We start from the raw sequence: 14,337 nt of genomic DNA, 5'->3' as shown, positions 1-14,337 counted from the left end.
CTGGTCAAGGGCATGTACCTGGGTTGCAGGCTCCATCCCTGGCCCTGATTGGAGGGCGTGCAGGAGGCAAACAATCGATGTGTCTTTCTCACATCAATGTTTCTCTCTCTCACCTAAAACCAATGGGAAAAATATCCTCAGGTGAGGATTAAAAAAAGAAAAAAAAAAGAAAAGAAACTCATCTTCTCCAGTCTTCAACCGAAATCGCTGTAAGTTTCAAGTGTCTCAGTCCTTACACCCACACACACATTACCCTTCATGCCAATGTCTGTGTCACTTCTATTCTCTTTCTGTAATGCAGGTGGATACACGAGGAAGAGGTGAAAAGGGTAGGGGAAGATAGAAGGTTTAGCTATTGGTTAATTGTGCCCAGGCTCCTCTCATTAAATGTTGATTTCATAAGAGCCTGGATGAAGGCCCTATCTTGGGGCTATGGTTTAATTTGTCCTGACTTACTTTACAATCCTGTTCATTAAAATAGCTGGTAGGGGAAGCTGTGCCTTTCTCCTAAAGGGAGAGACTGATATATAATTTTCCCATAAAATTTCTTCTCTGCAAAGATGCTCAAAAGTGACATGAGTGGAGGGTGGAGGGGACCTCACCCAAGGATCTGTGCGCTTTCCTGCTGAGCAAGGAACAGATCCAGGTGCAGCTATTTTTAAAAGTCCAGGGATGTATAAATAGAGGCTTGGCCCAGGGAGACCTCCTGGGAAGCCCTTTAATAAGCCTATACTTAGCACGAAAATGGATGGCAGCGAAAACTGTTCTATTTTTCTTAGGATCTGAGGTGCTTAGAGTGACCTTAAGACATTTTAAAAGAGGGTTAAATAATTTAAAATGATTCCCACTAGGATGTTGTTTCATCACTCAGTCATTTGAGTTAGTGCACAGCTTGGGGAATTTCTCTGAAATCCTGGTACATTTTAAGTCCAAGCCACACTGCACAGCATTGGAGGCAAAAAAGGGAGGAAATGTAGAACTATTGTTGATGGCACACAAGTGTTATCTCATTCAATCTTTGCAACAGTCCTGCAATGGTATTTTCACTGCCGTATTGTAGTTGAGGAAAAACAGCTTGAAGAGATTAAGGGACTTGCTCAAAGATATTAGCTAGAATGAAAGGTCACTAGGATTAACACAGCTATTTGGTCTGTAAATTATGGGACCAGGTTTAAGCAAAATCTCAGATGTAAAATGACATATCTCCCTGACTGTTAATTATGTATTAGATCATCATACCAGCTAAACTATAGGATCTCTGAAATGAAAGTCTGAGTCTCCTTCCTCACCCTGACCCAGTGTTCTTCATATTAAGTACTTTTCCTTTTGTTTATGTGTCTGTTCATCCTCCATCCATCCATTAACCCAGCATCCATCACGTCATCCAACCATCCCACTAACTGTGTGATTTGGGCAAGTGACTTCATCTTTCTGTGCCTCCACTTTCTCTTCTGCAAAGTAAGATACAGACACCAACATCTCAGGTTCATGTGAGGCTTAATCGAACACCATGTAATATGCCTGGTATCGTGCACTCTTCCACAGAACAAACGCTCACTGTGTGGCAACCATATCACATTTATGTGCTGAAAGGTCCAGGGGAAGGGAGGGATTGAAGATACTGGGAAGAGCAAGGGGATGATGTGAACAACTGAGGTTCCTCTGAATAGCTGGAGGACTGGATCTGAAGAACAAAGAGGGGCAGGCGTGGTGGGCACCTCATCCTCTGGGGAGAGGTATGTAGGCAGAGACCCGTGTAAGGGAAGGGCTGGGATAATGGAAAAGCACATAACTAATGCTTCAGTGTTCTCAGGGAGGTAGAACTTTCTGTTGAGCAGGATGCAGATGAACAGATGTGGACGTTTGAAAGAGCCCCTTGGGAATGAGAGAAATAACTCACAAAATGCAAGAGGACTGCAGCTGGAAGGGCCCAGGAGACCCTAAAGATCATGAGCAGGATGTGACTTGGTTCCGGCGCTAAGAAGCCCAGCTCTAAGATCAGAGATGGTGAGTGGTTGAGATGATCCTGGGTTTTGCAAGGTGGATGTGGGAGAAAGGCACAGATATGAAGGAGCTGAAGGAAACGAGCTGGAGGTAAAGGACCCTGGGAACAGGGGAGAAGGAAGGAGAAAGAGGGGGAGCCAGGAGCGAGCTGATGTTGGGCAGGAAGTGGCCTGGTCCTGGCCAGGGGATCTCCTTTAGTCAGGTTTAGGGGTAAGAGACAAAAAGAGGAGGAAAATTTAGAACAGTTTCTGTGGTCAAAGCGAGAGAAGGCACCTCAGAGATGCTCTGCATTCTACAGACAGGAACACGAGGGCCCCGAGAGAGGAATGCCTTGACCTTTGCTGCACAGTGACACGCATATCAGTACCTGAGCAAGAAACAGATGGCCGCCTTAGGAGACGGGCATGTACTAGTAAGGGCCCCACTAGACAAATGACTAAAAGGGGGTGGGGCTGGGTTGGGGTGCTCATCACACTCTTTGGTTCCTCCTCTGTGCCTCCACGGTCTGGGTTATCCTCTACCCCATGCTCAACTCTAAATGTGCTTTGAGTTCTCACTCCAATGCCACCTTCTCCTTGAGGCCTCTTTCCGGTGTCCCAGCTGGAAGGGGTTTCACTCCCTGTGCTCCCAGGGCTCTTTACGTGGACTTTTCGTTATCAGGGCTATTAGTGTTACCTCCAAGCCCTGCTATCGTCGGGTTAAGCTCCGCATTCCACAGTGTCTTGCCCGGGAAATGGATCTGCCGCATTCCCGTAGTGCCAGATTCCAGTGGTATGAGGCAGGTGCCCGATGGAACCGCTCAAGGCTCTATGATTTTGCACAGGACAGAGGCCTGGGTTTAAGCTGGCTAGATATAAGAGCCTGCTCTGCTACCTCCCAGCTATGGGAAACAATACTGCACACCCCCGACTCTTATTTGTGTCATTTATAAAATGGTGATAATGACACCTATCTACCAGAATCTAAAAGTTGATTTAAAAATAAATAGGGTAGGCCAAAATAGGTTTACAGTTGTGAGTATGCAAAACACAGAGTTCATAACATTCTTGCAATAATCATAACCTGCATGTTTTTTTCCATATGAACAATTTTATAAACCCACTTTTGCCCACCTTCGTATCGCACACCCATGTGTTAGATGCCCCTAGACTGGGGATTCAGAAACTATATCAAATTATTCCTATGCTCAAGCAACTCAAGTCTTCCAATGCATACATGAGAACAAATACCCGGCATACCGTCAACTAATTACAAGTTAACTTTCTCTCCCACAGGCCAGCTATCCCTATGTTTTGAACAAATTGGTTTGCAGAGAGCACCTGTTCTCCCTCCTTCCCTCTCTCACTAAAGGGGCAGATGGCTTTTTAGTCTTGGGGCAGGTTTCAGGAAGAAGCCAGAAGGGGAGGAAGGTACAGGAAAGGAGCCTCTGACTTCCTCACAGTAATTAGTCTCCTTTTGACACTGAGGCCAAACCCAAGCCACTCTCCTATGCTTTTCAACTTCCCTCCCTGTCGCTGCTCCAAGCCGTGGCTCTGTCCCACGAATCGGATCGGATGGAGATGGCAGCCAGCTAATGAGCCTTGGAAGCTGCGCGGCCTTTCACCTCACTCAAGGAGCTAGGGAAGATTTCAACCCAGGCAGAAGAGTGGATTTCGGTATGTCAGTGCATAGCGGTCGCCACACCTCCTTCCCCCAGACTAGCGTTTCAAGCGTTTTGAAGCACCCCTCTCAGAAGCAGTAGCAGCCACTGCTGTTCATCTTAATTGGAGGGCATTGGGCTTCCTGCCTAGAGGTGTTCAGGCCTTGCTTGGAGGAGGCCTTCAAATAGGGTCTGACTTTGCTGAAGGATAACAAGCTAGCCAAGGGCCGGTGAACAGAGAAGCAAAAGAACGTGACTGAGATGTGTACGTTCAGCCAGGGCTGGACCACTATCCAAACTCCAAGGTAAGACCCAAATGGGTGAAGTGAAAGATAGGCTGATGTTCAATGTTTTTCCCAAAGACCTCCAACCATGATATCCCTTGTGAAAGGCCCATCATGTGCTCATCTATCTAACTCTCTCCTGGACACATCCACCTGGAAGTCCCCCAGGTGCCTCCAACTGCATGCCAGTATCAAAGTAATCTTCCTAAAACCAAACCTGACTGTGCTGCATCTCTGCTTAAAGCTTTCCAGAGGCTCCCACTGACAGATAAAACCTAAACTCTTTCAAGGCCATTCATTATCGGATGCCTGTCAACTTCCCTCACCTCTTCCCCTCTCACTGCTGCCACAAATTTCCTAGAAAATGCCAGGATCTGGCTCATCTTTGTTGCAGACCTGTGACTTCCCCAGGGGGCTGCTGCAAGGGGCTTGCCTCTTCCTTCCACTTTGCCAACTCAAATCCAACCTCCATGACCCACCTTCAATTCCCCTTCCTCCAAGAAGCCACCCGATCACCCCAGAAAGCAAATGCTCTTTTCCTTGTACCCTGGTAGTAGTGTCCGGTACACTGTTAGTTGTGATCCGATTCACCTGGTTCCTGGAAGTGGTACCAAATTTATAAAGTGGTCCTTTATAAATCTGATACCGGATTCATTGACAGTATCAGCATAAACCTTGGAAGAGCTAATGGCAGAGTTATGCAGGGGATGAGCATGGGCTCTGAAGCCCAAGAAGGCTAGGTTGGAATCTTGTTTCCCCAGAGTGGTTTTGGGCAAGTCACCCAAGCTCTCTGAACCCTGGTTTACTGAGAATAACACCATCTGCAATGTCAGAGACTTATGGATTTGTTGCTTGAATCAATCATGAAGCACATACATAAAGGAGCTTTATAAAATTTCCATTCCAAGAACAGTTATTATTTTTAAATTACAAGTTATCATACCAGCAGTTTGATTCAGGAAGACAACCAGAGATTTCATGTAAGATATCAGCTTGGGCATCCAAATAGAAACCTGATTCAGAAACCCAATTTCAGGAGAGCTTATATTTGCATACTGAAGAGCTCCAGTTCTGATAGAAAAGGTTCCAGGGCTGTCGGGGGTGCGGTGTGGGGGGATTCTACTAAATTACAAAGCTGCCAGCTCCTGACTTGTCAACCTTTAACTCTGGCAGTATTTAGTAGTACTCCTGTCTGGACCCAATTTCCCAGCCTTTGATTAAATGTTAGGAACTGACCATCACATTGTGTTTAAACCTCCGCACGACTTCCCAGACAACGGGTGGGCTCGTCTCCACCTGCTCCCAGTACCTCCTCTTCTTTCTCTGCCTCGGTGTCAATCTCTCAGATATTTATTATTCTGAACTTTGATTTTAGGCTAGCACTTGCTGCTGGGAAGGGGTACAGGAAATGTCAAGTCTCAGTGGATGTTATTCCTCGGGTGAAATTCTAACCCTGAGTTTCCCCTCCCATAACATACCTATACAGAAATAGTCTAGTCTGATCATTTCCTTTTGATGTTTAATTGGATGTCGGTACTGTGCTTTCAGGGCTGAGAAGCTAATGCTGGCTCAGAGAGGGAACAATTCTGGCTACACAAATGAGACTTGCAACAGGGGAGAATGCTCAACGCTGGATCTAATTTTCTCTCCCATCCATGAATGTAAGACAGTTTCTCTGGCGATAAAGCATCTCACTCAGTCTTGTCATTAATAAGAATTAAATTCTGGTCCCTCAAATTTAAATGTAATTATATTTTGCCTCGTAAATAAAATTGAATTACCACTTTTAAAATCTAGCACTAATGCAACTGCTATATTTAGAGCTTTAATTTTTTTAACCCTGTTGCTACTTGCAGGTTATTTTTTTTAAGTCATCGAGCTTCTTTGTGGTCAATTGTGACTTAATTTGATAAGAGCTTTTCTGTTCCCTATCCATCTAGTCATTATTGTTATTAAATGTGTGTTGCGAGTTGCTTTTCCTTTTGTTAGGGAATGAGAGAAATAAAGAAGAACCTGGAAGCTCAGAGGATCTGAGCTTGGATTCTAGAAGCCCCCCCTAAGTAAAGGTAGAACCTACATCAAGTTGAGCTGAGAGAGCTAAAGAAAGGGCCCTACTGGGGAGTCTGAAAGGAAAATCTACAACATGCATTGAAACATCTTTTTGATTTGTTAATCCTCATCCAAGGATATTTCTTCCATTGATTTTAGAGAGAATGGAAGGGAGAGAGAGAAACATTGATGTGAGAGGGACACATCAATTGATTACCACTCACATGTGCTCTGACCAGGCTGGGATTGAACCTGCAACCCAGGTACATGCCCTTGATGGGGAATTGAACCCACGACCCCTCGGTTTGAGGGTCACCATTCTAACCACTGAGCAATACTGGCCAGGGCCATTGAAATATTTTTAAATCCAAGATTTCCAGTGAGGCATCCAGTGAACTCTGTGATTTGGACCCTGCCTACCTTTCTGACCTAACTTCCTGCCCACACTCCTGTGGCTCCTGTTCTCCAGTCAGTCCAAGGTGGGCTTTCCAAACAGATGATGCTCCTGCGTAGCTCATGCTTCTGTGTGTGCTCTTCCCTCTTCCTGGACTCCTCCCTCCATTGTCACCAGGGAGTCCCCTCTCAAGGTCTGGCTTACAAGTCTCCTCCCTGGAGAAGACTTTCCCAGGTTCCTCTCCCTATTCTCTCTTGGCCGAGCTCACTGCTCCTGGCTTTGTGCTTGCAAACCCCACTGTACACACATCAGTCAGAGCTCTAGTCATGTCTTATAACTAGGTGTTGCTTCCTTCATGGACTGTGGCTGTCTGATTCTCAGTGCCTACAGTAGACCCTTGCCCCCACACGTGGAAGCCAGAAAAGTTCATGAGTAAATGAAGTAGACAATGTGCATGTTAGGGGTGGGTGCAGGTGTGCAGGTGCACAGGTGTGCAGGTGTGGAGCTGTGCTGGGTGCTCTCTCTGTGGAGGCTGTGTTCTGCTCTTGAATGGAGCTCACAGGAAGCTTGCTGTCCTTAGAGAAGACTGATGCTAATGCTCTGTGGCCGTCATTCTATTGTCTGGGGATAAGGGTGCCAGCACATTAATGACGCTTCATCTAGACTTGGTGACCAGTGTGGTGGAGAGTCTCAGGAACCACAAAGAAACCGAGCATCTGAGAGAGAAACCAAGGTGTTCAAGGTCACATAGACTCAAATCCAGGGCAGAGTATGGATTTGAGGACAGAGGCTACTTCACTATATCAACTGCCCTCAAACATAAAATGTGTTAGAGTCTAAGGACTGGCTAATTTAGATTTAATCGTGCATTCTAAAAATATATACTAATACTTTATTGGGTGCTTATTGAATACCAGCCACCGTGCTAGGCATTTCATTGATACATATTAAAGCTAATTTAAAAGACAACAATGCAAGGCAGGTGTCATCAGCCCTATTCTCTGGATGAGCTGAGTTTGGAAAAGAAAGAGTCTGGCTTGGTCTCTCTCCAAATACCACCCATGTGCTGCCTCCAACCCTGTACCACCGAATCTCTCAAACATCTCCACCTGCTATTCCATGAAACTCAGTTGCAATGAAATGATAAGAATCATAACCCATCAGCGTGAGCATTTTAGAGGCAGATTCTTTGCCATGTACTGCTTCTATGAGCCGGACCAAAAGGAATAAAATGTAGTGAAAGGGCCTCTCAAATAAAAGTCATGTATGGAAGTCAAGATTGCAGAGGGCTCACAGAGTAGTGGAAACGAGGAACGAATTCATGAGGCTGAGGACAGAGGCTACTGAGGAGGGAGAGCCAATGGAGGGCAGATGACAAGTCTAAGGGATCATGTTTGAAATGCTTTCCTGGAAAATGCTACCGAGCCTGAAGTCTTCTTTGGAAGTCATTAGGGTGTGACAAAAAGGTAGGCTTTTCCAATTTTAAAGGCCATCTTGAAGGGGTTAAATTCCTTTCCTTTTCTAAGTAACTCCAAGCCAAGAGGATGAAAAGCCAAAGAAAACACTCGGGGAAGGGAGGGGGTGTCAGTGCTGCTGCGCGTGCCCACCCTATGCAAAAGCTACGAAGCATCCAGGCACAGTTACAATACATTGTTCCATTTTCCACAGAGCTGAGGAGGGTCCTTGGAGCCAGATCAGTCACTTACTAATGGGGGTAGGGGAATGCTGGCCAAGGAATTTAACTTTCTGAGCTTCAAGTTCCTCAGCTGGAAAATGGAACACTTCCCTCACAGGGTTCTGATGAACCTTAACTAAGATGATGGTTGATAAGCACTTAGTTCAGTACCTGGGAAATGGCAAGCACTAAGAAACCGGTGGTTCTTTAGTCATGCTCCATCCTGTGGCTTGTCAGGGAGAAAGACAAGATGGCTGACAAGGAAACCTCTTTGGATAGGATGGGGGCCTGAGGCAAGAGCTGAGAACTTCAAAACAATGGGCCTGGATTTAATGAAAACTCTGATACTGATTAGCTGCATTACTTTCAAGTCATTTCCCTCCCCAACTGTTTCCCATTGGTAAAACAACAGCATCGCCTCCATCATCATCATCATCATCATCATCATCATCATCATCATCACTATGATCACCTCCACAATCATCACCACCATCACCACCATCATCACCATCACCATCATCACCACCATCACCATCATCACCACCATCATCACCATCACCATCATCACCACCATCACCACCATCACCACCATCACCACCACCACCACCACCACCATCACCACCATCACCACCATCACCACCATCATCATCACCACCACCATCATCACCCTCAAAGGACTGAGGAAGTGAAGTCCCCTGGGCCCAGAGTTGAGGACACAGGTATGTTGAGGGTAGGGGATGAGCCGTGTAACCTGTGCTCTTTTGGGACAGGGATCTGCTCAAACAGTTATCTTGTGTGTTTGTCAGGAAGGAAGACACACAATGAAGCTGGATTTAAGGAAGGATTTCTGACATGAGACTGGAAGCCACGTTGCTGGCAATCCAGGGGTCTGAGTAAACACTTGTATAAAACCTGACTTCACTGTTTCCACAGACCTAACCAAAGTGTTGGGGACCTTAGCTCACATTTCATTACAGGCTGGTTGCTGAGTCCAGGGCATGTTGACTTAAGCTGCTTCCATGAAATCCTGTTCTCCATGCCAAAAAGCAAGACACTCCTCTCAGGGAAGAGCTAGCCTCCCTTCCTCGGAGGGCCGGATGGTGGGGGCCCATTCCTGCCAAGCCCACAACCCACAGTCAGTGCCGATGGTGCAAGAAGCACTTTGGCTGTGTCTGCTGGGCTGCAGCCCCCAGTGGGAAGGCCCTGTACCAGCCCTGCTGTGTCGGGAGCTCATAACACAAATAACACGACTAAAGTGGCCGTTTTGCTGGAGTCTGAGTTGTGCCAGACACTGTGCTAACCACTTTGCCTGTACTTTCTCAATGAATTCTCACAGAAGCCCATGGTGGTTTTACCTAGGAGGAAACTGAGGGTCCGGAGGTGGAGCAACTTGCTGAGCCATTCACATAGTGGGGAGCAGGTCTTTTGAAACAAAGCCTGGTGCCTAACTCCCTGAATGTGAGGAGTCTCTTGGCTGTGGTCCCTGAAACTCAATGATGAGTTTCACTTCCATGGAGTAAGAGTGTCCTTGGGAGGGAGGTGGGAGAAGACAGGAAGTGCTCACTCTGTGCAGGCAGTGTTCCACGTGTGGACATCCCTTATATAATTTAATGATCATATAGCCCTCTGGGGTAGGCACTGTTATTAAATCTATTTTTCAGGTAAGGAAACTGAAGCCAAGAGAAGTCTAGTACCTTGCCAAGGTCACACAGGTAGCACGTGGCAGAACCAGGAGTGAGCCCAGGCAGGTACTGCCTACACAGCAGGGGATCCGGAGAGACAGCCACCATCTAAGTGCTTTCACTGGCCTTTGGACTGGCTTCAGGAGGAGTGGCGACAGCTGAGGAGAAACAGAGGCCTGTGGGGAGGCAGCACAGAGTGCTGGGCAGCAGGCCAGCTGAGGCCGCAAGCTGGACTTGGGCTCCCAGCACGGCATGGCATGCTGTGTACCAGGACCAGCGTTGCTTAGGCACATTGCTGCAACTCCCAGAGCCTCAGTGTGATGCTGCCTCACAGGGCTGGTGCTGCTGTGGTGGGGGAGAGGGGATAGCTGTGTGTGTGTGTGTGTGTGTGTGTGTGTGTGTAAATAGCTGTTAAAAATATTTTTATAAAATATGTTTTTATTGATTTCTGAGAGGTAGGGAGAGAGAGAGAGAGGGATAGAAACATCAATGATGAGAAAGAATCACTGATCAGCTGCCCTCCTGCACGCCCCCTACTGGGGATCGAGCCCGCAACCCCGGGCATGTGCCCTGACCAGGAATCGAACCATGACCTTCTGGTTAATAGGTCAACACTCAAGCACTGAGCCACACTGTCTGGGCTGAAAGATATTTATATGCTGTGAGGCACTTGACAACACAAATTGGTATTATTATTTCAAGGGGAGACTAATTCTGAAGCCATCTTTCAAATTCCTGGCCTTGTGGCAGTCATGACACCGTTTCAGTCAGTTATAGGTTAGAGATTTAAAAACTACAATCGATATTCCTGAAAGGCATATCTCATCTTGCCTCTATCAAATGTCGTCATTAATGTCCAGGTCTCTCAGCAATGGGTATTTCAATCATAATAATAACAATAGCTAACATTTAATGAGCCCATATCATGGGCTAAGTAGCACACTAAGTGCTTTTTTTAACATTATCTTAAATAATTCTTTAAATAATAATTTGCCAAAAAATAATTCTAGAAGGTAAGTACTATTATTATCTCCATTTTACAGCATAGAGAGGTGAAGTGACTTGCCCAAAGTTATAACTAGTAAGTAGCAGGGCCAGTGTTTGAGCCCATGTCTGTTGGACTCAGGGATCCTTTGCAATACATGACGCTCCTTTGCCTTCACACATGAAGCCACACGTGTGTTTGGTACCAGTTGTGGGGAGTGGGGTGCACAGAATTGAGAAAGATGAGCTCTCACAGTTCTATTCAAAGCCCCTTCCAATGGTTCTGTTGTCTCCTTTTACAGGGCCAACTAAAGGATGCTTAGGATCTCACCCAAAATTATACCTGCCTCCGTGGGAGGCTGTGGAGGCCCATCAGGGATTAACAATGCACGGAGAGTTAAATATGCATCATAAACTAGCTTGGTGAACAATACATCCCAGTGTAGCTTTAAGAGAACCATTTGTAATATTGCTATAAACAGAATTATTCCTAAGGCCCTGCACATCTGTCTTTGCAATCATGTCTTTACACAAGCCTTGCAAACGAGGATAAAAGTCTTATTTAGACTGTGTATGGAGCATCAATCCTCCCGTCAGCAGGAAAGGTAAGTCAAAGTATCCCAAAGGCACAAGTGCTGCATGGATCTCAATGTTGCCAAAGGTCTTACTTTCCTGACCACAACCAGGACTGTTAATACACAACATAATGAGCTCACTTGAGCTTCACTTAGTTTAAACAGTGTGGTGTGGTGGGGAAAGTGATTCAGGGTAAACACACTTAGCTAGAGATGCTACCACTTTTTAGCTGTGTGTCACTGGTTAAGATTACTTAAAAATTTTCTGGGCCTTATCAGTTGATTTCTCTTCATTTGTTTGTTTGTTGTCTCTGCTCCCCTCTTGTTAGCATGTAAGCTCACAAAGGTAGAAATGTTCTTACCTCTTTATTCCTTCTGATAAGAGTGCCTAGCACACAGTAGGTGCTCAGTGAGTATGTAAAGAGTACAGTATTATGTAAATTGGTAAAAGAGGGATGATGATTCCATTCTCACAGGTTGTTTGTGTGTGTGTATTTAAGTAGCGGACACTACTTAAGGTTCACTAGAGGTGAACATACCTACTATCTATTTATATAAAAGCCTAAGTGACCGGCCGATTGGCCGGTAGCTATGACACATACTGACCACCAGGGGGCAGATGCTCAATGCAGGAGCGGAAACCACTGGCATGGAAACATGGAACAGACTGATGAATCTTAGAGGGAAGCGGGGAGGGGGGAGGGTGAGGATTGGGCCAAAACTGGCTCTCCGACATCCCTCAAGGGGTCTTGGATTGCAAGAGGGTGCAGGCCAGGCCAAGGGACCCCACCAGTGCACAAATCCTGTACTAAGTTAGGGGATCCACATCTGTTCTCATTTAATCCTTACCTTGAGAGGGTCTATAAATCAACAAATGTTTACAAATAGAGGGTGACAATATAATAATTCTTTGATCTCTGTATGTATAAATCCTATGGTGAACCAAATACCACAATCAAGAACACATTCCATCATGTGTTCATTTGTTCATTCATTCACGCATTCATTCATTCATTCATTCATCAGTGTTTACTGAGCAGCTGCTGTGGGCCAGGCCTATGCTAAGTCCTAAGGAAGGAGAGGTGAATAAGACATGTTTTTTATCCTCATGGAACTTATAGTCTTGCAGAGGATCTGGCCAGAAAGGCAGGTGGGGGTCAGGTCACAGAGAACCCTAAAGACTACACTGAGCTTGGACTTTCCTCTGAGGAATGAGTGAAACCAAAGCTCCATCCTGGCAGTTCTCACCTAGGCACACTGTTCTCTTGGCCTGGCCTTCAGGGACGATCACCGTAAAGTGAGAGATGAGATTTCTCTGAAACATCTGTTATTATAATTAACTGGTTAGGGGCGACGTTTTGACTGTCAAGGCCACCACTTGAAAGGAATGATGTGAAGATACAGCTTTTCGTCCTCTGCCCATCTAAGAGTAGAGGGTGAAGACTGAAGTTCAGGAAAAGAAGAAAAGCATCAGAGACTTGGGCATGCACTGCTATGTGTCTGAGAGCAGGGTCAGGGGCAGATCAGGATGAAATGGTGACCGCGGCACAGTGGACACATCTTCCCTCTGTCCACGCCCTGCCCTACTCTCCCCACTCCCCATATTTACCGATAGAACAGTCATGTCCAGTCCAGCTTGGGTCACAGCTGCAAAGCCCGGTGTCCGGGAGGAAGGTTCCATGGCCCGAACACTGGTCCAAGCACGTGGCCCGGGGTGTCTCGCAGTTGGTGCCTCCCCATCCCACAGAGCAGTGGCACTCGCCTCTCACGCAGACACCCCGGCCAGAACATGTGGGGTCCATGCAGTCCACTGTGACACGAAGGAAAGAGAACACAGGTAAGTATCTGACCAGCAAAGGTGAGAGGCTCCTCTAAGCAAAGTACCATACCTCGTAGTGAAGTAAAGGGGCTTCCCACACTCTGGTAGAAGGACACAGGTTTCCAGTGCAGAGGCCACGTGGTATGGAGGAGAGCAGTAACTAGCAAATGGTAAACCTGGCTTCCCAACTCTACCTGCTGACTGACTGTTTACCTCTCCGAGTCTTGGTTCCTTTACCTGTAAAATGTGGATACAAATTCCTACCTCGTGGCCTCTTTATGGGAGCTCATGAGGAAGCCCTATGCTGCAGAGGAAACGTTTTAACATTTGATCTCTGAGGTCCTAAGTTCAAGGGTCACAGGACAAAATGTACTGGTTCTATGACCATGGTCAAGACACATACCTGCTCTGAGCTTCCATCTATAAAGCAGGTCTGATAGGATTACCTTTCTCTCAGGTTGCTATGAGGACCAAACGACACCGAGGATTTGAAAGGACTATATAAACTGTATAAATTGTGAATTGTTGGAAATCGGTAGCTGTTTTTCAGTTCTATCAGGACATGCAGTAGCAAACTGTGGTCAGAGCTCATTTATAATTCAGACATGCTTTTACTTTAGTTATCAATTAAATTTTATAACCCAGTATATTTGACTTTTGCACAAAAGACTGGGAAACCCAGCGTGGGTATATTAGCGTCTCAGACACAAATGAGCAGACTTTACAGACGGCAACACTCTGGGAACAGGCTGTTTATTCTGAGGGCCAGCTTGTTAAAAAAAAGCTCTTTTACTATTTAGGTTTTTAAAGGAGTTCAGCTTCATGACTTAAATGATGACTAAGAAGACCAGAGGTCAGGAGCAGCAACTGCTAAAAACATAATAATGATAACACAACAGCAATAATAACAATTAATTTTAACTTAGTTCCTCTCCTGTGCTATATTTTTCTTTTATACCTTTTATATATATTATCTCATTTAACTCTAGCAACAACTCTTTGAGGAAAATACCATTATTAGCCTCATTTTACAGATGAGGAAACTGAAGCACAGAGAGATTAAATAAGTTGCCCAAGATCACACAGTGGGAACTCAAATTTGAATCACTCCTGGCTGGTATAGATGTCTTGCTGTTTCCTTTATCCTATGACTGGTTCAAAAATACATTAATCACGTACACAGACATAAACACATAAAATGGTTAAAACATAGGAAAACAAAACAAGGAAAG

At 45.7% G+C, this 14,337-nt stretch overlaps 1 protein-coding gene across 9 annotated transcripts in view; it reads right to left on the bottom strand.

The window, feature by feature from the left end:
* Positions 1-14,337, bottom strand: part of TENM4 (teneurin transmembrane protein 4) — a 2,454,724-nt gene that overhangs the window by 124,392 nt on the left and 2,315,995 nt on the right. For all 9 annotated transcript variants that reach the window (XM_080687404.1, XM_080687408.1, XM_080687411.1 and 6 more), the window contains one exon: positions 12,896-13,096. In XM_080687404.1, coding sequence (XP_080543530.1) covers positions 12,896-13,096 — 201 coding nt within the window. The remainder of the gene's footprint in view (positions 1-12,895; positions 13,097-14,337) is intronic.

This window comes from Plecotus auritus (genome assembly GCF_963455305.1).
Source record: "Plecotus auritus genome assembly, chromosome: 9".
Taxonomy (NCBI): domain Eukaryota; kingdom Metazoa; phylum Chordata; class Mammalia; order Chiroptera; family Vespertilionidae; genus Plecotus; species Plecotus auritus.
Note: the sequence above shows the minus strand (reverse complement) of the source record. Positions and strands in the feature narration are given on the sequence as shown.